This window comes from Rhinolophus hipposideros (assembly GCF_964194185.1).
Source record: "Rhinolophus hipposideros genome assembly, chromosome: 8".
Lineage (NCBI taxonomy): Eukaryota > Metazoa > Chordata > Mammalia > Chiroptera > Rhinolophidae > Rhinolophus > Rhinolophus hipposideros.
This window is the reverse complement of record NC_138054.1, coordinates 51,435,309-51,462,483: the sequence shown is the minus strand read 5'-3', so window position 1 is coordinate 51,462,483 and position 27,175 is coordinate 51,435,309. Positions and strand designations below refer to the sequence as shown.

At 39.8% G+C, this 27,175-nt stretch overlaps 1 protein-coding gene across 13 annotated transcripts in view; it reads left to right on the top strand.

The window, feature by feature from the left end:
- The window catches only part of NFIA (nuclear factor I A), a gene marked incomplete at its 3' end in the record, with an annotated part of 555,825 nt that overhangs the window by 182,455 nt on the left and 346,195 nt on the right, over positions 1–27,175 (top strand). For 5 of the 13 annotated variants that reach the window (XM_081056516.1, XM_081056518.1, XM_081056511.1 and 2 more), the window contains exons 1-2: positions 18,841–19,264; positions 24,625–25,156. In XM_081056516.1, coding sequence (XP_080912642.1) covers positions 19,238–19,264; positions 24,625–25,156 — 559 coding nt within the window. In that variant the 5' untranslated portion in view covers positions 18,841–19,237. Of the gene's footprint in view, positions 1–13,675; positions 14,071–18,716; positions 19,265–24,624; positions 25,157–27,175 lie in introns of those variants that run through there. The other 8 variants (XM_081056515.1, XM_081056507.1, XM_081056513.1 and 5 more) reach the window with 5 other exon arrangements.

Genomic DNA, 27,175 nt, shown 5'->3' with positions numbered 1-27,175 from the left:
ACCAAGAGCTGGACGGAAGCAGCGAATTATTTTGCGTGATAAATCAACTTGATTGTCTCCACCCCGTCCTTCCATTATTCACCCGAGTGCTCGGTGGTTACGGCGGACGTGCACTGCGGCAAAAATGTCCTCGGAGCCGCTAATTTTGTGGCCACTGCGGCGGCGGCGGCGGCGTGGGGGGCGCGAGCACGGATTGATGTTTCGAGACCGGGTCTCCTTCGGTGCAACTCGCCAAATCAGAATCCAGTTAACTGCAGACGCCTCACTGGATGCGTGTGGATTGGGTTTTGTACCTGGGATGGTTTTTTTTTTTTTTACATATTTTTTTCCCTGGGAGGGAGGGGCCGAGCTGGGGGTACAGGAAGGGAGGTATACCTTTTCTGTTTTATTTTCCTTGTACGTTCTTTGAAAAAAGAAAGAGAGAAAGAAAGAAAGAAAATGAAAATGGCTACCACCGCTTCCTGAGCACTGGGGAGGCCAGAGCTTGGCAGACAGGGAGATGATGCTTTAAATCCTCTTTCTTCCCGCCATCCCTCCCTCCCTCCCTCCCCCCCACCCTCCTCCTGTCAGCTCTGCGACAGTCCAGGGAGAAAAATGGGCAGAGGCGGTTGTGCGGGTCATTGGTCCTCTCGCTTTTTTTCTTCGGACAAGTAGCCACCGATTTTTTTTCTTTTTACAAACCGGTTAGTTTGATTTGGTTTCACCTTTTGAATCATACCGTGTCCGAAACATTTTTGGCTTGTCCGCTGCTGCAACACCTAGCGACGCAGGGGTAGAACGCGGCAGCTGGGGGTGGGGAGGGGGTAATCTCGTTACCAGATCTGTACAGATCACCTGGGGCAGACACAGCCCAGTGGTTACAGACACCTTTTTTTTTTTTTCTTTACAGTGAGACGGCTAATTAACAAATTAATTGCCAGATGTGTACTGATGTTTGCGAGTTTTGAAAAAGCACCTCCAGAATTTCACTTTCACGTATTTGTTATTGTATTGCGGGTCTCTGTAGTTGAGCACATGGATCATACCAGACGGATCATTTACGTCTAAAATGTGGGATTTCAAAGATTTGGGAGAAAGCTTTAGCGTCCCACTTTGTTAGTAGGATAAAACCTGAATGTGTTTCCAGGGGGTGGGAAACATTTTCCACTCAGAAAGGTGCCATTGACATATTTATCCTAGATTTTTCCTTCTCCAGAAGCTGCCTACGAAGCTATAGCCAAATTGGGGAAGATAATTGCAGCATGATGTGTGAGTAATGACACAGTGTTGCATAATAATAATTTAAGCAACTGTGTCTTTGTTTACGGTGATGTAACTTTCCCCAAGTTTGTTTGGGAAACAGCTTAAACTGTTTAAACAGCTTTAAACTGTTTAAGAGCAGAGCTGATTGCAAATGAGTAGCTTGCCCTGAAGAAAGAGAGCAGGAATCAGCTCTCCCTGTTGAGTTCGGCAGTCCCTATCTTTATCTGCAATCCCAACCTGCAGATACCAGGGGCGGGGTGGAAAACGACCCCATTTTCTTTGGAGATTGGGAAGGAAGAGGCCAAGCTGATAACTTGACTACCTGATAAAGTCTGCCTGAATTGCCTATGATATGAAAGAATACTCCTGTTCAAGGCAAATTAAAAAGCCAGATGCAGCAGTGCAGTGAAAATCCAGCTCAGTTAAATGTGAACATATAACATAGTTGAAAAACATCTTTTTAATGAGTGTGTCTCAAGTAGTAAAAATGAGTGCAAATGAATTCAAAACCAACCATCTCATTTGCTCCAACATTTAAAACATATTAAGTTGGGTATGTGTTTGGGCTGCTGTTTCACACAGCCCATGATATATAGACAGTGCATAATTTCCACCTTACATCTTGGAGATGGCTATTTTTTTTATCTTTTTCGCATTTCATAATTAAGTTTTTTCTTTTACTGTTGAGTTTTGAGAGCTTTTAAAATATATTCTTTTTTAAATTCTTATTTTTATTTTTTCAGTTATAGTTACAGTTGACATTTAATATTACATTAGTTTCAGGTATACAGGGGTATTTTAATTTAGTCATTAGAATAGAGACAAATGAAAGTAGGTTAACATCTAGGTCCACAGAAAAGCGGCCTACCAACCCGAGGAAACCCATACTATCCCAGACAGCAACACCTCCACTGTCCTTTTTCCTTAAAGACCCAGATTCCAGGGCTTCAGAGTTGGGCATGAATTGGATTTATAACTATAAATGTGATATACCAACATGTATTAATTTACCTATGAATGTATACAAACTAACAAATAAAGAAGTCTTTGTTGGCCATTAGACAGGGCTCTAAACTTGGGGACTGCTCCCTTTAAGTTTATCTGAATTAATACTTTTTGTGATCGCTTCTGTATAACTACGATTTGCCATTTATAGAGACCCTCTTCCGGCAGGATAGTTAGCATTTTATCACTGCTATTTTTGGGGATATCAAAGTTTTTTTAAGGGGAAAAATCACAAATCTTTCTTATAGGAAAAGTTTAGTAAAATTTTCATGGGTTGCTGCTTTACAACTAAAGTGAACTAAAGTATCTAAATTCTATAAACATCAATTAAGGTATTTTCTGAGTGAATTAATATATTTTTTTAAGTACCATAAAATAAGATAGTGAAAAACTTCAGATTTCCTCATATTGGAATTGTTCTATCAGCAAAGTGCTTTTTCATTTTCAACTTACAATTGTTGTGTTACATTTTTGTATCACAAACTGTGAAAATGGAGGGTTTTTTCCATTTCAAAGTTAATTCAATTACTTTAGCTATAGTGCATGGAAGTCTACTATTTTATCTATCATATTTATTAAGATAAATAGTAAGTTATGCAATAAATTTTTAAAAAATTAAAGCAAAGAACTTAGCAAATTGAAACAACTGGAGTGATAAAGTAACAATGTCAAAACCATACAGACATTTGTAGCTCTGTGGGTTTGAGTCATTATGAACATTCAAATTTAAAGAAAAAGAAGAAAAGCAAGGATGAGTTTTATAAGCTCTTCAATGCCTTTCCTATTAAGAACGTAAGAACGTTTAGTTTGGGAGATAACAGGTGTCTGTATCACTGTTATTATCTAGTGAGAAAAACTCTTTCCTGGTGAGACTACCAAAAAAAAAAAATTCAAGCAGTATTTTAAATAGCGCCTATATTGATATTGTAATGAGTCTTTTTAAACATTATCTGTAACATAAAATTCAATTGTCTTCTCAAATTTTGACTTTGAGAAACTAAATTGAACACAAATGGCTATATTTTCACACACACTTTGAAGCGAGTATCATACATATAATTTCAGAATTTACTCAAATATTATACTGCCACATAGCATGTTGGATTTGTTGCAATCCGATGTTCAAATAGAAACTTTTACAAGATGGTCCTAATATATCACACTGGATTTGGAGAGAGAGCAGTGAGGTAAGATGTGCCTTGTTCTTTGGTACAATGTCGTGTCATATGTTTTTACTGACTTGGAGAAAGTTACTCTGCTCTGGCCTTCTGGCAAAGGTAACCCAGCCTTGTCTAGAGTCACTTGTCTCTTTTGACGACCAGATCACCATTTATTTGTCCTGCATCCCCAGACCTCATGTAGTGCTTGGCTACAGTGGCATTCAGTAAATATTTTCCAGACCTTAATTTATTTGATAGTTCCATTTTTTCTTAATTTTTGACAGTGAATATAAATTTTGGAAGTGGGTAGGGCTAGTAGAAATACTTTGGCAGAAAACCAGTTGGGAAATTTTTGTTTCTATATGTTATCTCACGACAAATTAAAATATGTTTGATTTATTGTTATAGTTTATAGCTCTTGGGAGGACTAGCAAACTAACAGGAATAATGTTAAAACCAGAGGCACCATTCTTTGGGCTCTTTCTTGAAAAAGTGCTTCTTTATTTTTTTTAGTATACCAAAAACATACCAAGCACCGTACAAACTTTAAATTTTCAGCTCTCAGCCTGGCCGTATTTGCACAAAAGGGCTATTTCAAGGCATCTTTGCCAAACAGAAGCACTCTTTATAATTAGTTCTCCTTGCTCTCATTTTGGTTTTCCTTCCTTGGTGAACACAAAGGACAAGCTATGCCAAACTGCCAAACTTTATTGAGGTAAGTGCCATTCTTTTCAGCATTATTTTCCTGAGCATGGCATTAGTAATTGAATGACCCTCAATATCTGCAATAAACCAAGGCATTCTTCTTGCATTTTAAAACTCAGAATATTTCCACACAATTTGTTTCTGCATTCATGTGATATAAGCTAGAGACCAACTTTTTTTCTTCACCTTTGTAAAATAAAGGCCTTCAGAGATCATTTGTTGGTTTCATGAGTACACAATGTGTTGATGTAGCACAACTCATAACTTCCATAGTAAAGAAAATGAGGTATATAAAAATGGAAAACAACATCACTGCATAATTCTCTGATTTTATAATGTTACATTATTTATATGAAGGATATTATATAAAGTCAAAAACTAGACTGTTTGCAGCCCAATTAAGGGAAAATTCCACTTAAATATGAACTTTCCTATGTTTTCTGATACAATATAAGGCATTATATTAATATATGATATTATAGTATGAGTGATTTTTCTAAACAAAAACTGACCTTGCTACTACTTTCTTTAAGCCCTCCGATGGCTCCTCATTAATGTTAGGATAAAGTTCAAAATCTTCAAAGTTGGTTATTAGGCCCACAGCTTTCTGACCTGTACTTTCGACTTTAGCCTCATCTTGGCACCTGCTCTCCCATTAGGTTGCAGTTCATTTTATGTCTCCTTTCAACTACCACCTTAGCCTTCTTCCTCCCCATCCCATCCCCACTGGATAACTCTTGTTTATCTTTGAGAAAAACATGATCTGTCATTCACAAAACATTTCCAAAATGCATGGATGAACCCATATACCAAAGAAAATATGCAGAATTATAGAACTTTAGAATTTTAAAGGAATTTGCATGTCAGCTAGTTCAAAGATATAATTTTGCAGATGAAGGAAACTGACAGTGGTTCTGATAATCAAATGACTTCAAAGATCACACAATTAACAGGACTGGGACGAGAACCCGAGATCCCTGATACTCATGAAACCAACTCTATAAGAAAAACAAGTCATTAAAGAATTTGCGCATTTCTTTTTCTCCAAAGATAAACTAAGATTGCTCCTCAAAAAATTAAGTATAGAATTATCATATGATTCAACATTTCCACTTTTGAATTTATGCCTGAAAGCATTGAAAACAGGGTCTCAAACAGATATTTATACCTCACGTCAATAGCAGCACTTCATTATTCACAATAGCCGAAAGGTGGAAGCAACCCAAGTTTTCATCAGTGGATGAATAGATAAACAAAATGTGGTATATACATACAATGGAATATTATTCAGCCTGAAATAGGATAGAAATTCTGACACAGGATAGAAATTCTGTTCAACATGCATGAACACTGAAGACATTATACTAAGTGAAATAAGCCACTCACAAAAGGACAAATACTGTATGATGCCACTTTCATAAGGTACCTAGAGTAGTCAAATTCAGGGAGACAGAAAGTAAAATGGTGTTTCTAGGACCTTGGGATAGAAAGGAATGGGAGGTTATTATTTAATGGATAGAAACTTTCAGTTTGGGGTGATAATAAATCCTGGACGTAAATTGTGATTATGGTTGCACAACAATGTGAATACATGTAATGCCACTTACCTGTACAATTACAAAAGGTTAAAATGATAAATGTTATGTATATTTTACCACAGTAAAAAATTGCCATTTCCTTAAAGGATCTTCTAGTACTGTATCAGATTTTGCCCTATCTGCCTGCTCTGACCTATACAGGCACTTTTTTGTCCTGTAACATTTTTGGTTGACTCATAATCCTGATTCTTAGTCGATTCACAGGACTTTGAGACAAGCCACCTACTTGTCACAGCTTATGTATCCAACACAACAACAACCCCAACTCTACAACTTCCTTGCTGGAATTCCCTTTGTTGACCTCATTTTGAGTCACCTTATGAAAGAGAATGGTAAATAGAGGGTGAAGAACTAAAGGATAGGGACTGGAAAAGAGCGTCTGAACTCCAACTGTCCATGCCAAATGGGTTTTCCAGTTGCCATTTCCTTCCTCACCATACTATTTTTTGAGGGATGAGATGTGATCTTAGAGTGAGTATAAAAAACCCCAGGGCTGGAGGTGTCAACCTCAACTGGTTCTCTCTTTGTTGCTGGTATTCTATAATTATATACACTGACGTCAAGCTAGGTACATTCCAATTCAGCAGTATTGGGGACTTCAGTGTCACTAGCCCAGGGCACTCAAGCTATAGTTGAGGATTTCCTAAAGTAGTTATTTTATAAGGTGCCATCCTTCCCATTCCCTCTGTCTTTATGGTGGCTGGAATCTCCTCCAGGGATTGAGTACATGGGTGGAGATTGGCCTCCTCAGGACAACCCTGGTGTGTGTGGATGTAAGGCAGTAGTGTTGATGGTGGTGGTGGGAGGTTACTTATTAATTTTTTGAGACCTCATAATGTCTGTGTTGCTTTTGAACAACTCTTCTTGAATTTGAATTTTATAATCATATGACTATTGTATATTTCATAATTTTTTACCTTTTCTTTTTAAAATTGATTGCTAGGAAACACATTCAAAATTATAAGTCAACCCTAGAAAAGTACCTAGGATATTATTGCATGCATTTTGGATACTAATTTTGGCCTTGATTCTACCTTATTTCTATCTTAATAGTGTCTCCTCTTGGCAGATTAGATAGATAGATAGATAGATAGATAGATAGATAGATAGATAGATAGATAGATAGATAGAGATAATACACATACACATCTCCATTCTAAAACCTTTTTGAATAAAGGCAGGATAAAAATGACTAAATATCCATATTCTTTATTCTGTACTGTATTATAAGTAATGGTTGGTGGTATAGGCCTTCATAGAATAGAAACCTAAATTTTTAAACAGTTTCACGTTCATGATTTCATTGAATCTTCACAAAACCTCAAGAAGTAAGCAGGACTGATGATATTTACATTTCACAGAGAAGGAAGAGAGAGGGAGATATTGAACTGCTCTAGGCCATAAAGAGCAGAGAACAGAGAACCAGATAAGCTTACAGCTGTTAACGCCAAGTTACAGTTCTAGACTATTGCTCTAATGCCCACCCCTCATTTATTTTCCCTGAAAATTATCCTTTCACTGGCTGAACACTTTTGGGTAAATCTTTCAGGTACCAGCCTAGATTTTATAGCCATTTCTTAGGTTTAGGCAATTGACTGTTTTCTTTCTTGGATCAGATTCACTCACAGTATTTCTTCACGCTCTCAAGCCTCTTTTCCACTTTGATACCGCAGATAGTTATTCACTCCTTTCCCATTCCTGCAAAATATTCTTTGCATGATGTAATGAAACTGGCATTGGAACTGTTAATTCTTAACCAGCTGTGTGGCCGTGAGCTGGCTACTTCATTTTGCTAGCTTCAGTTTTATCATCTGTAAAGCATGGTAGTTGAAGACTTCTGAGTTCCCTTTCAGCTCTCGTTCTGTGCATTGTAAACTCATACTCTGCTACTTGTGCTGTAGTCAAGATGCAGATTTCCTCTTTCTAGTCATCCTACCAGCTTATTTGTGTGACATCATCTTTGGTCTTCAGAAACTTCTGCAGTTTATTGTGGTGTGTCCAACATAAGAAGGATGGGTCTGGGAGTGAGGGAAATGAGGAGTTGTTATTCAATAGTGTAAAGTTTCAGCGATGCTGGATGAATAAGTTCTAGAGATCTGCTGTACAATGTAGTGCCTATACTTAACATACAGAATTGTGCCCTTCAAGATTTGTTGAAAAGGCACATCTCATTTTAATTGTTCTTACCACAGAAAAAAGCCAAGGGGGATGGGTCACAAGGAAACTCTGGGAGGTGTTGGACATGTCTATTACTTTGATTGTGGTGATAGCACCATGAGTATTTGTACATGCCAAACTCATTAAATTGTATACATTAAATAGGTGCAGTTCTTCATATATCAATTACACCTCAATAAAGCAGTTTTTTAAAAAAGGATCGGTCCGTGTGTTTACCTTTGGTTATGATTAGAGCCAGCTAACCATGAAAATGGTACTTAAAAAATTTAAAGCCTGAACTCTTTCCTAAGCCAGACATCATAGCTAGAGCTTTGGACAGTTCAATTTTCAGAGCCTTAATTTCCTCATTTGTGTGTGACAGTGACAATGCCTGACCTACTAATCCAGAAGAAAGGTTAAGGTGATAACGCTTGTGGAAGCCCTGTGTAAAGCAAACTCAATGTCCTACTGTTGGTACTTAAAATTTCCCCCTACTGATAATGCCACGCCTTGCATCAGCCACACTCTTGACCCTGTATTTCCTCATTTCCTCAGAGTACAAGACTGGAAAAGGTAACCATTTGTTCATATATCCATTCCCATTAATTTACCAAACATTTATTGAGGATCTACTATAGAATTTTGTTTGTAGGGCTACAAGAATGAAGGAAGTCATTGCACTTTCAAAGAGTTCACAGTCTAGTAGGCAAACACACAAATAAGTAACTGATAGACAATGTGAAGACAGCTGTCCTAGAGATAAGTCTAAGATTAGAGAGCATGCAGGAGGGATTGACCAATTCTGCTTAAGGGAGTTGGAAAGTAGCATTAAACTGGTATTTTTTTTGGGGGGGAGGATGAGTGGAACAGGGGGAAATCTTTAGGGACTTTTGGGCAGAATAATTCACACAAACAAGGGAAGAGAAGGATGAACACATATGGTGTGTCCTGAAAATCATGAAAAGAGAAAAGTGACTTATTTAATGTGGCTGGGATGAAGGCATAGCAGAAATTGAGGAGAGGTTGGAAAAGGAGCCTGATAATAAAATCAACTGTATTCTTTACCAAGTTGGGGGAAATTCAGGATTTTAGAGAGAAAACTATCCAAAGATTCCATGAGACTGTTTTATAATCTTGATTATTAGTTACAGTAAATGCTAAGTTGTTATACCAGAGACTTCAAAACACAAAGCTTAAATAAGATCAAGGCTAGAGAAGCATCTCTGCTCCATGAAGTCATTTAGGGACCCAGGTTCCTCCCATCTTTCTCCTCTTGTCTCCTGGGGTATTATCCTGATCTTTGTAATTGAAGTTGGGTCTCTAACATGGCTTCATTACAGCCTTTGGAAAGGCCACACGTTTACAAAAAATTTTTTAAGCAAGTGATATGGAATTGGGTGCAACAATTCTTCTTGCATTGTACTGATAACTTAATCATGTATCATGACAATCTGCAAGGAAGGCTGGAAAATAGAGGCACTATACTGTTCATCTACTCATATGTATCTAAGAATAGATGGAAAACACATTTGGGGGGACAACAGTCAGCCACAACTTGATTATTTGGGAACATCATCAATTCCTAGATTTAAATTTTCTTCTAGTATATCCTTTATTTGAGGTCAGTCAATTAAGTTTGTGAACTTATCCGAGAAAAAGTGCTACATACCTCATTACTGAATATCACTATGTCCACCTTCGAAGTACTCCCCTTGGGAATCTATGCACCGATGCCAGAGCCTAGCCCACCCTTCAAAGTAATTTTGGAACTCTTTTTCTGGAATGGCTATCAGAGCTGTGGTCGTATTACGCTTGATGTCCTGAATGTCATCAAAATGTCTTCCTTTCAATATTTCCTTTATCTTTGGGTAAGAAAGAAGTCATTGGGGGCCAGATCAGGTGAGTAGGGAAGGTATTCCATTACAGTTATTTGTTTACTGGCTAAAAACTCCCTCCCAGACAATGCTGTGTGAGCTGGTGAATTGTGATTCAAGAGCCATGAATTGTTGGCGAAAAGTTCAGGTCATCTAACTTTTTCATGCAGCCTTTTCAGCACTTCCAAATAATAAACTTGGTTAACTGTTTGCCCAGTTGGTACAAATGCATAATGAATAATCCCTCTGATATCAAAAAAAGGTTAGCAACATCATTGCAACAAGTTTGTGAACTTACTTGTCACACCTTGTATTGCCATGCTGGTCCTCTAAATGCCAGTGTTGATTACTTTGCCAAAACAGTACTTTGGATGGCCTAGGATTTACCAAGGCAAATCAAGTTGGGGAAAATTCAGGATTTTAGAGAGAAAACTATCCAAAGATTCCATGAGACTGTTTTATAATCTTGATTATTAGTTACAGTAAATAAATGCTAAGTTGTTATACCAGAGACTTCAAAACACAAAGCTTAAATAAGATCAAGGCTAGAGAAGCATCTCTGCTCCATGAAGTCATTTAGGATCTCTTTGTTCAACATTCAGCGTAGTTCACAAATTAAAATTAAAAATTATTATTAGAAATATATTGTGATTTTGAATTATTCTAACTCTGTAAGACTCTGATATTTTAGTCTCCATATCAATCAAGGCCCTGCATGAGGATTAACTTTTTATTTGGGTCAACAAAGCAGAATTCCTGGAAGAGCCTACAATTTTCAACGCATAAATCTAGCCTACGTGGAAACATGAGTCTCTCAATAGGGTTAGCAACCCTAAGTCACCCTATTTGATGTGTACCTGATTTTCAGTGGCACAGTGGGGCTGAAGTTACTGGAATGCAAATTCACAGGGTAGGGAGAACCCATATAGAGTAAAGACTCAATCCATGTGAGTTATTGCTGTTGCTACTGGTATTATTGTTAAATTATTTAATATTAGTAGGCTTAAGAATATCGAAGTGGCAATTTGTAAGGTAAGGAGAGCCTCTTTCACTAGCAGGCCTCATGAGGCATCTTGTGGGTATTTGGACTTTAAGGAAAGCCTAGACAAACTGCCCTCCTAAATCATTCCTGTTGATCAAAGCCCCTGAAAACTAATGTCCATGGTGGGTCTCCCTTGCTTCCTCACATCTTTCCTGTCCTCTATTTTTCCCTCCCTTTCTGTTGCTCATTTATTCCTGCTGTGCTCTTCAAGACTCCATCTTCTCTCACCTCTTTCTAACTGGTCTCTTTGCTTCCATTTGCTTGAGTTATCTTTCTAATTTGCAAATCTTACTTTGTATATCTTTCTTATATGTGTGATGTCTCCCCAATCCCGCAAGTGTAAGTCTAAACAGCTCACAAGGTTCTCCACCATCTTGTCTCAGCCTGCCTTTTCAACTTCATCTCTAGTTACTGTAATACAAGCTAATACTAGCTAGAGCAACTAGTCACAACTGAATATGTCCCCATTCTCTGGCCCACTGCATACAATTACATCACTGTGCTTTCCTGAGCAGGGATGCTTTGCCCCTCCCTTGTGCACCTGACAAATGCATACTTCTGGCCCAACACAAATGTCATTTGCTCTTTTTCAGCCTTCTATGAATCTATCTGTACAACCAGGCAAAATAAGTCATTCTATCATCTGTATACCTATGGCCCTTTATGTATACCTAAGTTGGCTATAGTACTTACCATATTACATTATTATTTACCTTTGTGTCTTGTCTCTCCCATTGGACTGAAAGCTTCTTGGAGTCAGGGATAATGTCATATTTTCTGTATCCCCAGCTCTTAGTACATTCAATGTGACTGGAACATGGTATTAAACAGTAATATTATTATTGCTACTGTATACTGAACACACATAATGTACTAGATAATTTACATATGTTATCTAACTATCTCTCGTTTTCCAGATGAGGAGTCAAAAGGTTACAGAAGTTAAATAATTTGCTTGGAGTTACATAGTAGGCCCAACATTAATACCTATATTGGACTCCAAAGCTATTGACTAGATGGAAATATAAAAGGTCAATTTGGAAATGGTGCTAACCTACCACTTTAAACTGAGTAAATGAACTACAGACAATGCAGACAAAAATCACTGTTACCACCTACTGACAAGGCCTGGCTTGCTTAGCATTGGGGATTATTCAGACCATGGCATCTACAGAGCAATGCAATGCAAGTTGATACCTCTTGTGTATTTCAAAGGCTCTTAGCTCTTGACAAACAGTCCTCCATTCTCACAATAAGTTGCTCTCCTCTTTTACAGGTGTTATGTCATCATCTCAAGGTCACACAGCCTATCTCCAGCTGAACTAGGGCCAGAACTTTTTTGGTTACTTAAAAAATTTTTGTTTTTCTCTTTGCTTAAGCTACCACATTCCACCAAGTGTGTTTCTAGGGTGAAAGTAGTATGCCAAGTGGAAATGGATGTTCAGTGAAGCCAGGATTAAATGCCACAGACTTTCTAGAACAAGACAATACCAGAATCTATAATGGGCAGTCCAGCAAAGCTTGTCTAACACCAAGGGCAGCCACAGGACCGTACTTCCCAGTAATGCTTCATCAGTTAGCTAGTTTTAAAGTGCAAGCCTAAAGCCAAAATTGTGGTTCAAAATAAAATAGGAGGTTTCTCTAACCTCTAATTTAACTGTGCAAGGTCCTGTTATTAATTAATTAGGTAACTTCACCAAGGACGGTAGAGCAAATCAGACTACTGCCAGGTTGCTTCCTATTCCTCTTGACTTCTTATTGGATAATTTTTATCAAGTGAGCTAAGCACATATTTTCCTGTAACTCAGTTATTCAGCAAAAACTCCTAAGCTACTTAACTGATGCAAAGCAAACACTTTAAAAAAAAACACACAACGCAATAGCCTGGTTGTGATGCTTTCCATTTAAAGGGACACTCCCTCCCTTTAGAATTGTGACCCCACCCCCGCACCAATAGCTAGTTTGTTGTTTAAAATAAACACATAAGAGGTTAAGATTGAAATCTCCAGATCACGTTGTCTTATAGCACCTGGGTTAATGAAATAAGATTCAGTGAGATGAAGGACCTAATGTTCCAATAACTATCTTAAAAACCACCTTTTAAATCTTAGAGCCCTTCTGTTGGGGCTGGGAAATGAAGGGATGCATTATTTCAACTTTGTGGAACCCAGGTTTTGTAAGGATGTCAACAAATTAGATGTTTGGCAATTAAATTAGAATTTCACTGCATCTTCTGCTTTAAAGGAACAGCTTTATTCTTGAGGGAGCCCACCTAACAATTTTATGTTCAGTCCTCTGCAGAGAACAGAGCCAATGTCTTTTCCTCCATGAACCTGGAGTAGAAGCTTTATTTCACTGTAAGTTCTCTGTGACATTTTGCACTCTCTTGATTTAATGCACCAAAGAGGATCTTTAACTCTTGGTCTACACCAGTGCAAATAAAGGTTAAATCTCTCGCTAACCATCATGAACCAGCCTAATAACTCACGAGAGGCTATGGAAAAAGAAACCGAGAAAGCAGGTGTACAGAATTGATTAAAACGTGCAAAACCTGCACAACCCCAGGCAAAGGTACTGTATTCTCCCAGCTCCCTAGCACCGGCTGCGAGGTCCCTAAACAGAGGAACTTATGCGGCAAAAACACGATCCTGCGACCCAGGCCTAGTAACACTGGGGCTTTTCTTCGGAACAGTGTCCCGACCGGAGCTTGCGCTAAAAGCCGGGACGCCTATTGGCCACGCGCCGTGGGGGAGGAGGAGACTGGCGGGGAGAGAGACGGGAGGAGGGGAGAAGGGGGCAAGGCCTTTTCCCTGCCCCCTCCAGGCCCGCTCCGCGGGCTGCCGCCGGCGTCTCGTGCGTGGTTACTATGCAAATTGCAGCGATTGCGGAAATAAACAAGGGGATAGGGAGAGAAGAGAGGGAGTGCGAATCCATTGCAACTTCTTCAAAGTCTCGTACAATCCAAAGCACACACGGCAAAACCAGAAAAGAATCTGAGAACCAGCCAGCCCGGGTTGGACCGCTTTCAAAAGAGGAGAAAGAGACAGTGAGAGGCAGAGAGCGCGCATTGCAATTGCAAAAGCCTTCTGATTTGGAGTTAAAAAAAAAAAAAAATTCTCCAAGAAGCCTGCAATTGGCCAACAGCTTTTAAAAAAAACCTCTTCCGGGTTTTCAACGGTTCCAAGTTTATTTAGATTTGTTTTTAATGCAAAAAAAAGGGGACAACAAATGAAGCAATTCGTCTGAACATTTTAAAGTTTCTCACGTACTCTTTTTACATTGCAATGGTACGTGGTACATCTTAAACTTTCTATTTTGCGTTTATGTGATATGCGTTTTATAAACAACAATAATGCTAGAATGATTTTGTTTAATGGCTAAGATTTTAAAATTTCTCTAGGTTGCATATGCATTTAAGTGATTGCTGGGTAAATGTCTATTGTAATGGTTTTGTTTTAAAGATGTAGCTTTGTGGATGGTTTTTTCTTTTTGCTGTGTGCATCAGAGACTGGATTTCCTTTTTTTTCCCCGAGATTTGAAAAAAAATTGCTGAGCTTGACAGATTTTTTTCGTCCTAGCGCTTGCTCGGTTCCAGAAAGGGGGGTGGGGGGGTGGAATCCTCTACGTGCTCTGTTCTGTAAAAAGACGTCTGGCCTCAGCAGTCAACCTAGCCCGAAAAGAAATGTCTGGACCCGGAGAATAATTGACGATTCGATCGTCTAATCAATGGGACAACATGGGAGATTGACAAAAGCTTTATCCAATCATGAGGAAGCTTGGGTGTACAGTGGTTCGCAATAGCCAGAGGGGGCGGGGCAGAGAAGATCTGAAGTTCTCTGCGGCTCTGAAGGGGATAGTGTGGTTCAAGCTGTCAAAGCTACAAGCTCTTCCGGATTTAGCAAACACAATAGGAAAGAGTTTTTGAGTTTAAAATAACAAAAACAAAACTGGGGGATTTTTGCATGAATCTTATGCCTTCTTCACTGCCCTTTTGGAAAGAGGTAGAAAAATTCTGCTAGAGAAATATTTAACTTAGCATTGTTATTTTTAAATTCAGAGAAGTTGAGTGTTGTAGAAGGTGAGGTGCAACTTCTAAAAATGTGTGACTTAAAAACTTCCCTGAACTATTGGACTGTAGTAAGCTTTGGGAAGTAATATATTGCATACTCAGCGTTACAAAATGTCTCTCTCTGATTATCTTAGAAACTGGCTTTTCGGGAACTTTGGAGGAATAGGCAAGCCTCCCTTCTTGAACAGTAAACTACAGTTTTAAGGAAGAGAGAGTGTTTCACAGGTGGACCGACAGCTGTGTTTTACATTTAAAAGGAAGAGGGGGAGAAAGAGTGTTTTTTCCTAGACTTTTTTTGAATTCTGCTGTTTAAATATATGTTCGGTAGCAAATAGGGTATTAAGACTGGCCAAGTTCACATTTCTTCTTGTTACCACAACAACCCCTGTGGAGGTTATGTGTGGAAGGTAGTGCTGACTGGCTAACTCTTAGCTGGAGTTTGGCCTCTAGGACAAGTCTTTGACACCAATCCAGTGGAAACCAACTGCAGTAGCTTGTCTTGGAGACAGTAACTGGCAGCCTTTGACTAAAATATATCCATCTCTTCCTTCCCTCTAAGCAGTGTAGACACCTAATTCTGTTGGGAAGTGAATGGAAAATAATACGGGGCTCTTTCCCATCTTTGTATTAAATTCCCATCGAACTATTTCCCAAGGCTTTAGGCTTTCTAATCAAATCTGGTTTGGAAATTTGATGTAAGAATCCACTTGGATGCTCAGTTTAGCAATATGATTCAATTTAGAAATATAAGCATATAAGAAAAATCTGCACACAAGTGACCAGCAGGTCAAAAAAACGAGAGAAGAATGTTGGAAAATGCTAGTGATATAGGTAGTCTTGGTAAGAACCACAGTTAATGGTGTTGTCACTTATGAACCCCAATTTTATCTTTACTGCTTTGGGCATTAAAATCTAAATCATATTAATAAGAACTTCCTATTAAGTAACCTCTAAAATGAGGGGTATTTGAGATGTACATATAAGTGAAACCTTATTGACGTAATTTATATATCTAAGAGGATTTCACTAAAACTGGCAAGGTAACATTTCTGCAAATAAAACACAGTAAATGCAAGGCTGGGCTCTGTGCCAGGAAGAATATGGATAGCTGAGAGCATGACAGGAGCCTCCTTTGCGCAGAGACAATCCCATTTCAAGGCAGCCTCCCAGCACTTGCAAAATAAATGATTGGAGCGGTTATTTCCAATAAGGGGTTTATCCTTCCTAACAATGGGTCATTTATATGATTGCAGTAAACTAGTTTTTGTACTTCACCTGTGTTTCCTGCACTGTTCTCTCTATCTTTTCTTTCTTTCCTCCCTCCCTCCTTCCCTCTCTCCCTCCCTCCATTCTCATTCTCATTCTCTCTCTCTCTCTCTCTCTCTCTCAATCTCTCTCTCTCTCTTTAGTATCTTTGTGAACTCTGGACAAGGATTTACTTTTGCAACTTAGGAAGAGGGGAGAGAGTTGGAAATGTTTTTTACCCCCAGACTGCCTTTTGAGGAACATCTGTTTCTTTGTGTGTTTAAATTTATGCCTGTTGGAGAGAAAGTTACCAGAAGCCTTTCTGTAACTGTAACTCTTCTACTGTATTTTTCTCAGTCCTGTTTCCAAAGGCTGTAGTTGGAACTGTGCTTTGTAGTGTTTCCCCCGCCTCTTCCCCCACCTCCTCCCCGCCGGGGAGGGAGCGGGAGCTGGCGGAGATAGGAGAGAAAGCAGGAGCGGATGTGAAGGGCTTTGGTGCTGAACTTGGATCCAGCCCTTGCCTAGAGGGCGCAAACAATCGTCCCATATCCAAAAGTCTTACGAAAGGCGCCAAAAGTTACTTAAGATAATATTGCTAACCGCAGAAAGCTGGAAATCGCGGGCACATCTACTGCTGCAACAAAAGAAGTTTTAAAGTAGAAATATCAGCATTAAATTACTTTTCCCCATTTTTTTTCAACCAGGGCGACGTGCCAGTCTTTTTTTTTTTTTTTAAATCTTTTCCTTTTTCTTGAGATTCAATTAAAAGTAAGAATCTTTGCTGTTTTGGAAAGAGGCAGATGTAAAGTCTATCGTTTATTACACCAAAAGAAAGATTTTAAACTGCTCTTGAAGACAGCTTCCCAAGAGTACACACTTGAACAATAACTTCTCCCTGTGCCTCAGTTACATGTTGGGACCGTCAGCCAGAAACTTCTATCGAGGAAACTTGGAGCGCGTTGAAGTTATAGATCCCAGCAAAGGTTTTCGTGGCCAGGAATGTTGTCTCTGTAACTCGGCTTAGTTTTTAGGACATTCCCCCTCCTACTGAAATCCAAGAGGAAGCAAGGAAAAACCGTTGTTTAATTTGGAAAATTGGGGCTCTCTCATTAAAGGTTTAAGTCATTATTTCTCCTCACCCCTTAATAAATAATCTGAGAGATGTCCAAGGATATTTAGGACCAGGGTGTATGAAAGTGGTCTCTCGAGCATTCAGGAATTATTTTAGTAATAAACTAGCTGGAGAACAAGCATAAAATAACTTTAGGCAGACGCGTAATATTTCAGAAGATTTTATTTTGCTTTCCCCAGTAGAGGTATTTTTGTTGCCCCTTACCTTGGAAAAGGAGAAGTGGGAGTCTGAATGAGAGTGGCCTTAACACCTCACCTGACCCTCACCTGCAGAGTGGGCATTCTTACAGTAATTTCCTCTTTTCAAAGGCTGTCTAAGCTATGTAACACCTACAAAGGTGCAGATTCCCCAGTCTGTGTCTTTTCTTTTGGAATTTTGAGGATTCGCAAATGCAGCAGCCTGCAAACTAGAGTGAGGGAGATGAGGAGGAAAAGATGGGATGGGGGTTTGGATGAAGGATGTATACTTTTTTTAATTCTTTTCCAGCAGGGAGGAGAGCATAGAGAGAAAATATGAAGTTAAAAAAAAAACTGGAAAAGCAGGCTTATTGGCAACTTGCCAAACCCTAAAAGCCACCCCCCTTTTCTGCCAAAACAATACTTTAGCAAACCTAAAATAATTGCAGGAAGCTCTTTTCCATTTTAAGAACTATTACCTGGGGGAGGAAAAAGAGGGGATTCTTAAAAGGCACCCTTCTAGAGGTGTCCCAGGCACAGGGACGGTAATAATAGCCTGTGTCCAGTTCTGGGCACGCTTTGGGGACCAGAATATCTCCCTTCCCTAAGGGGACATCCCTTTCACATTTTTTTTTTCTTCTAAAAAGAAAAAGATGTCACAGCTAAACGACTGTTGTTTCTGAACGTGATAGAACTTTTTCTATGGCGTCTGTGTTCAAACCCACTAGTTTCACAGTCCTGGGAGGGAGAACGCTCGTTAATCTCCGCCTCCCTTTCTCCAGACAACCCCCACCCCCCAAATCCGGTGAATCTTCTGTGTGAAAAATTTCCCCACCACCCCCGCTCCTGAATACCATCGGACTGCAGCTACACGAAGTTTGCAGGATTTTGTGCATAATTACCTCTGCCGACGACCTATTCCCACTGAAAGCTTGGTTGAAGAGATTACAATGCTTTTGAGCCGTACCGCATTTCAGAGGGAAAGTTACCTACGAGGTCCGATTAAAAAAATTTGCATACATGCAAATTGGCCCCCGGGCCTTGTCTCGGGTTATCCCAGTGCCCACACCGCGAACTCGGGGGTGCGGGGCCACCTGGCAAAGTTGCCCAAGTCCTCCCCTGAGGTCCGCGAAGGTCTGCGGCGGTGATTGGGGGATGGGGATGAGGAAAAGTAGTTTTGTTTGCTTAAGCACATCCTGTGGCAGCCTATAGCTGCCCGGGAGTACAGACTGTAACTGCTCCTCACTGCGTTACCCAGTAATGCGCTGAGCGGGGACGGGGGGGACAGGAGGGGGGGGTGCAGAGGGACGAGAGAGCCAGCGAGCCAGGGAGCGGGAGAGAGAGCGAGCAGGCGAGCGCGAGCGGCCGCGGAGGCTCGGACCCGGCTGGCCGCGCGGCGCCGCAGCCGCCCCCTCCCCCACGCCCCCCCTCCGCCCCCGGCGGCGGCGCGAGCGGGCGGCGGCTGTGCGGTGCGGTGCAGAGCGGAGGCGGAGGCGGGTGCGCGGGCAGCTCGCGGGCACCCGGCCGGGCGGGCGCGGGAGCGGGAAAGGGTGCGCTATGCCTTTAACGCCCGCGTACAGTAGACATGTATAGTGGAGTGTAGGGAAACTCTAGGCGGGGTTAAAGTTCAGCTCATGGAGCGGCAATAGCGCTGGCTGGCTGCAGTTGAGCCGAGTTGGAAATGTGAACGCAAGAAGCAGGCTTGATTTTTTTTCTCCCCCCTTCTTTCTCTCTCTCCTCCTCTCTCCCTCTTTCTCCTTTCTCACCCGCACTCACGCACACCTCCAAACCGCACACCCAGACGCACACGCACACCCCACCGCCTGGCAGTTATGTATTCTCCGCTCTGTCTCACCCAGGTAAGCAGCTGTTTGGATGCCGAGGGGGTGGGGGGGGCCAGGGCGGCGGGGGTCGACCCGGGGCTGGGCAGGGGGTGCCGGGGACCGTCGCGCCTGCTGGGCCCGGGGCATGTGTCTTGGTGTGTGCCTGTGTCTGCGCGTGTTTCTGTGTGTGTGCGCGCGTGTGATCGTGTGTAGAGGAGAGAAATACAGCTTTAAGAAAGTAACTTTGTTTCCATGCGGGTGCATTCCTCTTGCACGGCCATTTGTGTGGGCACATGGCTAATGGCGCCCTCTTATTAATGCGTTAATTAATATCGGGGCGATGGACTGCGGAACGGCGCTGTTTTCGGACGCCCCGCACGTGTTTCGGCGGGTGGCAGCCTATGACACGCTGCAATCTGGACTCAGCGTTTCTGCAGCCCGGAGGCCGGCTCCCGTAGTTCCGCGGCGCCGGGGGAGGGGGCCGCCGACGGTGCCCACCGCAGATCCCGCACGCTTGGGGCAGCTGGAACCCCCGGGTGCGGGAGAACTCGGGTCCCCGCGCCCACGGCCCGCTCCAGGAGCCCGCGCCGCAGCAAGCTCCCCAAACTCTTACTTCTGTTTATTGTTTGTCAGCCTTTGGGGTCCGGTCGCGGGAGGGACGCGGGCCGGCATTGCCGGCCCCGGCCGGGACAGCGCCCCTCGGACGCGGGCAGGCGGCGACGAGCCGGCCCCTGGGCTCGGCAGAGCGGGGTTGCGTGGACGCGCGTTCCCCGCGCCGGCCGGGTGGAGCCTGCGTCCTCGTCGCTCATCGCCCGCTCGCTTTCCCGAGTGAAAGTTTCGGTGCCGGGACGAGCCCACGCTGCGCAGGGCGGCGAGCGGCGGAGGCCGCGGGCCGCGGGCCGGGGAGCGTCGGGCGGAGTTGGGCTTCGGGCCGCGAGCCCCAGCTGCGGCCCGGGCCCGACGCAGCTCCCCCCGCCGCTGCCTCCCTTCGCCGCCGCCGCCGCTGTGCGACTTGGGCTGCTCCGCGCGCAGGACGGGGGCAACTTTTTCCTCCGACTCAGCTCGGAGCGTGGGTCTCTCTCGCCCCACCGCCCCTCCTTTCCGTGCCCTCCCTTTTCATCCCTCTCTTGCCTGCACCACCCCCAGGCAAAATATTGCTACTTCACGGCTCCAAATCTGGTCCCTTTTGAATATATTATTTATTTTCTTTGACTAAAAGGCATGAAGTCAAACTGATTTTGCGCAAAAAAAAAAAAAAAAGAAAAGAAAAAAAAAAGTGTGAGCCTTCATACTGTTTTGGTACATTGCGATCTGACCATTAATCACCTACATGAAGTTTTATGCTTCATATAAAATGTTTATTCACCACTCCCTTAAAAAACCTGCTACCACTTCTTGCCTTCATTTAGCAGGAGATAACGGTTTAACCGGAATACTTTGTGGAAGGCTAAAAAGTATCTATAGTTTTTTCTCTCCTCCCTAGATTCTGGATTTATTTCCCACATGACATCCCTTCTTATTGCTTTATCTAACAGTAAAAATACCTGCTATTTGATTTCAGAAGACTCTTAAATGCATCTTTTATGTTGAAACGGTCTGTTTGGGATTTAGGCCTAGCATTAATAATGGATAGCAGTTGCTTTTAGTTATTGTAAAAGTTTTTATTTTTCCCTAACAAACTTCCAAAGTTCCTATTTTAGTAACTTGTGGAAGTATGGAATGAAACTTTTCCAACCACTTCTGGCAAGGTTCACAATTGCATATGGATAAGTTGCAAAGTGTTAAGGTAATTTGAATGAGTTACGACTTAAGTGAAAATGCTGAGATTCTAACATTCTAGCTGAAGTTCTAGCTGGCAAAAGTTTGCAACACATAGACCTTGTAGATAATACCAGTGTACTGCAATAGTAGGATACAGTAGCATCTTCTCAAGTGACTTCTCAAAGGGAAATTTATATTTTGGGATGGTGCATATAGGAGTATCCATGAAGGCCCAGGACATAGGTATTTAACAAAGTCGGATTCTCTTGGTTCTTGAGTTATTATCATATTAAGAAAGTGTTTTTTTTTTAAACATATTTGGCAGTCCGATTGATACATTCACTAGGCCTTCTTCTGGAAACACCACTAAGAGAAACGCTTACTTAGTGTAATAGTTTGTGAAGAAAATGTACACTAAATAGTGAATGAGGGCCATATATTTTATGAGTTCTTCTTTTAAAAATTGATTTACAATTTATTTAACTTGCTGGAATATTTATGGAGCTTTAGAGCCAGTTTTTAAAAGAAAAACTTAGGTACTTTATTGGTCATTAAAGAAAGTCCAGTAAGCACAGTGATAAAAGTACTCCAAGTGAAAGAATAAACTTCATATACATGTATGCAATTTTAAAAAACTTAATCAGGAAAATTCCAGACATCTTATTTTAACCCATGTAGGAATATTGTAACCAAATTGTGTACCTGGCCACAGAATGATAACACACTGGAAATTTATAGGTGAACGTTTGAGTCGTCCCAGAAATATCAGCATTCAGTGGTTATTAAACTTGGCTTACTTACAAACAGATCACCGGTTAAGGTGCTGATTCAAAGTCATACGCTTTTGAAACAGGTTTTCAGGTTTGTTTTTATTGGTGGCCTGTAACTTTCTCACGAGTACATGTGTAAAATATTCTTTGTTTTTTCTTGAGTAATTTGAAATATTATATAGTTTATGGCTATATGTGCAACAACAAGGTTTGTGAAGACATACTGTTGTTTTTTTCCCTAAACTGCTATATGCTGTGCCTGGACATTTCCTACCAATTAGTGATATTCTTTAGTTTTAATGTACTGGTATACTTCTAATTGTGAGCTGAGAAAGATAACTAGCATTTTACTTGTGCTTGCAAGCAAATATATAGAAAATATTGTGCACTTTTATTGGCACATTCTTGACACCTTTGAGGAGCAATAAGTTGTGAATACTTTTGATGCAAAATTAGGGACTCAGATTATTCTTAATGATTAGTTGACATAGTTGGCTTCCTTTAAGGATTTTTCTGAGATATATGGGCATTTGGTTGGCAGGTAAACAAAATCCTTTTGAAAACGAATGAATGCAGTTCGCAGTTCTCTGAGAAGAATATTGGGAGTATCTTTGAGCACTTAAATGCCATAGTAGAATGTTTATTTAAAATGTTTATCATTAATAAAGCTTTTTAACAAGAATGTTTTAACATAAATATGAATTGTTTGGAGCTAAGTTATTCTTTGCATTATAAAATGAGGCTGAGACTTTAAAATGAAATCTTCCTTTTGGTGAAAGCTCACTTTGTAGTTAAGGTTGACTCCAGGAGTTCTTTGCATAATACCATACAGCCTTGGTCCCTAGCATGTCCTGTGTATATAAGAAAATCAGTCAATGTGAAGGACTGTTTCAAACCCAAAATTTATGTATTTTAGAGCATTTCAAGGATGAGCTCAGAATTTAGTAATGTTTAAATGCTTTGCGGTTTGGCGTGTACCTTATTAGATAAACTGTGACTTGAAAAATGCTCCCCCCCTTCTCTCTTCTACAATATGGCAATAAGAAAGATTCTCAAACATCAGAAATTTTAAAATGCTAATGGTTTTTGGTAAAGAATAATATAATTCTTGTATTTTTCTCTGTTCCCTCTTCACTTAAAGAATGCTCGCATGTTATAAAAGCTGACATCTCTTTTGGATTCTTTTATTGAAAAAGAGCAGTTTTCAAAGCTAAACTTGAAGTACAAAGCCTGAAATTTGTTCAGAGAGGAAAAAATAAATGTCAATTATCAAAATGATTTATTATGTATTATATTAATATATACTTACTTTTAAAACACCAGTCATATGTAATGTTTAGATGATTGATTATAAATTATAGTATTTCAACAGACTTCATTGTTAAAATATTTTACCAGTTTTAACCACTCAGTTTACATTTGAACATTTAAAAACTTAATAATTGTTTTATTAGTAATAATATTTTGGACCCTGCAGTTACTTTTGTCTCAAAGTATATATTTAGATGGATATTACAAACTGAAAAAGAATGCATTTTATATTTGTCTGTCCTATACCCTTTTAAAAAAGTCATCAAATATCTCTTTGCATTTCTTATCGTCATTTATTTGAAAGTAAATAATTTATCTATGGGGGGTTGTACAGTGGAGAGAAGTTATGTAAGATTAGTGTGGGTTGGTTAATCAAAAGTTAGATATACTCAGATAGCTTTGTGGAGATTACTGTTTAGTTTTTCTTTAATTTTATTTTTATATTTACTAAGAAAATGTCAAGTAAAAGAATAAAAAAATTCAATAAAACAGTAAGAAAAATTTAAATATTTTAAATTCAATTTTATTTTCAAACTACTTGAATTTTAAGAGGCAACCGTGAGGGTTTTCGTGGAGTTTTGTAAACATTGAATATAACAGGTTCTGTTTTCCTATGAGAAAAAGCCTGAAATATTATTTTCAAAAATTAAATAATTCTGTTTTTTAGGGATGATCATTACTGAAGGCATTTCTCAATCATATCAGTACATTAAATGCATTTAGTTGCAACACTGTTGTCACAATGACGCATTCTGTTTACTATCTGGCATGTACTCTTTTCTTTGTCCCCCTTCCCCTATCTTTTTGTTTCATTCCCATAATATCAGCAATTATGTTTTGGACATAGATCTTTTATTTTAGTCTGATAAATATCAGATTTAGTTCTTCTTTTTTTATATGGTGTCCCTGCCACATTTTTCTAAGTTTTTGACTAAAAAAAAGTATGTGCAATTGTAATACTTAAATAAGGTATTAAGATGTTACCAAAATGACTAAGAAAAAGATCAGAGTCTACATGCAATGTTTTTAGAGGGAAAGTCTGTATTTTCATTGATCGCAGAGATGATTTTTGCTCCTAGACTTCCATAAACATTGACTGGCATCTAAATGTTTAGGATTTGCCAATCTGGCTGCTGAGCCCTGGCTGTACTACAAGTAGTGAGGTCAAGGCTGGAGCAAAATTAGATATGCCTTCCTTGAAATAGGGTTAAGATTATATATTGTTATCAGCATTTCAGTGAACTTCACTTACTAACTAAAGGATTTGGAACTGAGGTTCGACCATAGAACCTGGGACATTTTGGTGAACATACCAAAACATTAAAAATTTTTTACAAATTTTCTTCTTTGAGATTGTGAGAAATGATAGTAGTGGTTTTGTTTATTTCCCCTCAGACTTTCCATAGGGATCCTGTGTATGATTTTGGTAATGTAATACTAGAATCAAATTTCAAGTGAAATAAGGCTGTATTTTTTTTAAGGTGACCATCTGAATAAAAGTTGTTTCCTTTTGTTTTCAATCTAGTCATATTTTGTTCTTCTTCATTTCCGTAGGATGAATTTCATCCTTTCATCGAAGCACTTCTGCCCCACGTCCGAGCCTTCGCTTACACATGGTTCAACCTGCAGGCCCGAAAACGAAAATACTTCAAAAAACATGAAAAACGTATGTCAAAGGAAGAAGAGAGAGCCGTGAAGGATGAGTTACTAAGTGAAAAACCAGAGGTCAAGCAGAAGTGGGCATCTCGACTTCTGGCCAAGTTACGGAAAGATATCCGACCTGAGTACCGAGAGGATTTTGTGCTTACAGTTACAGGGAAAAAGCCTCCATGTTGTGTTCTTTCCAACCCAGACCAGAAAGGCAAGATGCGAAGAATTGACTGCCTCCGCCAGGCAGATAAAGTCTGGAGGTTGGACCTGGTTATGGTGATTTTATTTAAAGGTATTCCGCTCGAAAGTACTGATGGTGAGCGCCTTGTAAAGTCCCCACAGTGCTCTAATCCAGGGCTCTGTGTCCAGCCCCATCACATAGGGGTTTCTGTTAAGGAACTCGATTTATATTTGGCATACTTTGTGCATGCAGCAGGTAAGTGCTATGGTGAGAAATCATTCCACTTTCTTGTGTGTGTTTCTTTCCTGATGACCTTTGTATAGGCCAGGCCATTCCTGAATATCCTAAGTTGTAGGTCATGTACCTATAGACAGTGTGATTTGAAAGATGGGCCAAAGTCAGAACAGCCAGAAGCCCCAGTGTCCTCCATTCAGAAGGAAAAGCATAGTTTTGAGATAATTCTCCCTAAGTTTAGTTCTTTGGGTAACTTGTGTTATCAAAGGTGTTGGGTTATCAGTTACATGATTTATTTAAATTACATTTTTTGATGATAGGTGAGAGAAGCCTCATCAAAAGTCTTGTTGTAATAAAGAGTATATTTTAACTGGCGAGGGATCTAGTTAAAAAAGCATTTAGTTTGGTAGTGAGGCAATATTTTTAGTTTCTTTTCTTTTGGGAGTGTTTTTAACCTATTGCAGCCTCTTGGACCCCTTGCTAATTAAAAAGAGGTTGGAGGTAAGATTGCTGTCAAATTGCTGATCATTTATGAACAAAAAAGAATTACATTGATATGTAAACTTAAGGTAGTAGCTTTGTATGTAGGAACTTTTAGTGTTGTCTAAGATAGGTAACGGAAAAAGCAAACCAACTCTGTAAGTAATTGATCGAGAGGTTAACCTTAAAATTAACCAACCTGTATAGTGCATGAACGCATTGAGAAATCGATAATTGATTTAGTGAGCTGCTTTGATTTGTCATACAATTATTTATTGTTTCAAGGCTGTTTTCAAGTCACGTTTTATCTGTGCATGTTACAGCATTTTGAGTAGCATTCAGGATAAAACTATCGAGGATTGGATAAAATAATGCATTTTTACCTTTGTTCCTTTCGTCTTGTTTTAGACAGAAGGCTCATTGTGTTATGTGAAAGCTCAGGTCTTGTGTGACTTGTTGACTTTTTATATGTACATACTGGTCTTGCTAGCTCACCTTCATGGCAGTTACTTGAACCAGATGGAAGAAAGAAGGTTGTGGAATCCTACCAATAGATTGTTTTGGGGTTAATAAAATTACGTACTTTTTCACAAATGAGAGAGATGTTACCTGTAAAATTAATATTGTATTGTTTTCCAAAACATTTTTAATGTGAACATGTTTAAAATGTGAACTATGTTTTAAAGAAGTCAGCTGAAATCTTATTCTCTGTTATTTTGCTTAGTACATGTTTTAGAAAGAGAACTTTTGTTATCCATCACTCCTTACGTAAGAAACTGGAGAAATTAACTTTGCAAGCATGTCACAATCATAATTTCCATGCTGTTGGCAGGGGATAGATTAGTATTTTAGAATGTGATCTGTGTTTCAAATATTTGGGTTTCTGAAAATGTATACTTAATTATAAGAAGTGCCTATTGCTTTAGCCAGTCCTGGGTGGCAAAAATGAAAAGGCAGCAGTTCTCAGAGGACCTCTAAGCAGGAAAAGTAGCCCGTTTTTAACCCCCTTTGCATCCTATTGTTCTTACTTGGTTTTGTCTATTGAATAAGCAAAAGTAGAATTTTAAGAAATTTATTTGCATATATAAATGGAGATTCTGATAGGAAAAGGCATGGTGTAAAAAAAAAAGTATGGTTGTTGTAAGTGCTTTCAGGGAACACTCTTTAAAATCTTGTGCTTAGTCTTTTCAATATTTAGAAAAGTCAGTAATTTGTAAATTACAATAAATGCGCTAATTGCAAATTGAGGATGCCAACAGGTGATGTACATCATGGTTGGTGGCTCCTCACAAGGTAAAATCAAAATGAAACACATTACGTTGGTGCTGGTGTGAATAGCGTCCATTCCAAGTTTTAGACAGAAACATTTCCTTTGGATTTAAAGAGATGCACCTTTCCTAGCTATTGCCATTGCATGTATTCTTTTTCATTGTTGACATCGTTACTGTACTGTTGCTCCAAATCCTTGAGCTAACAGTTGCTGGTTATTTCAATGCCTGAAGGGCGTTGTTGGTGAAATGACATGCAGAAAGTTGCTTAGGAGAGTTAGCATCCTTATTG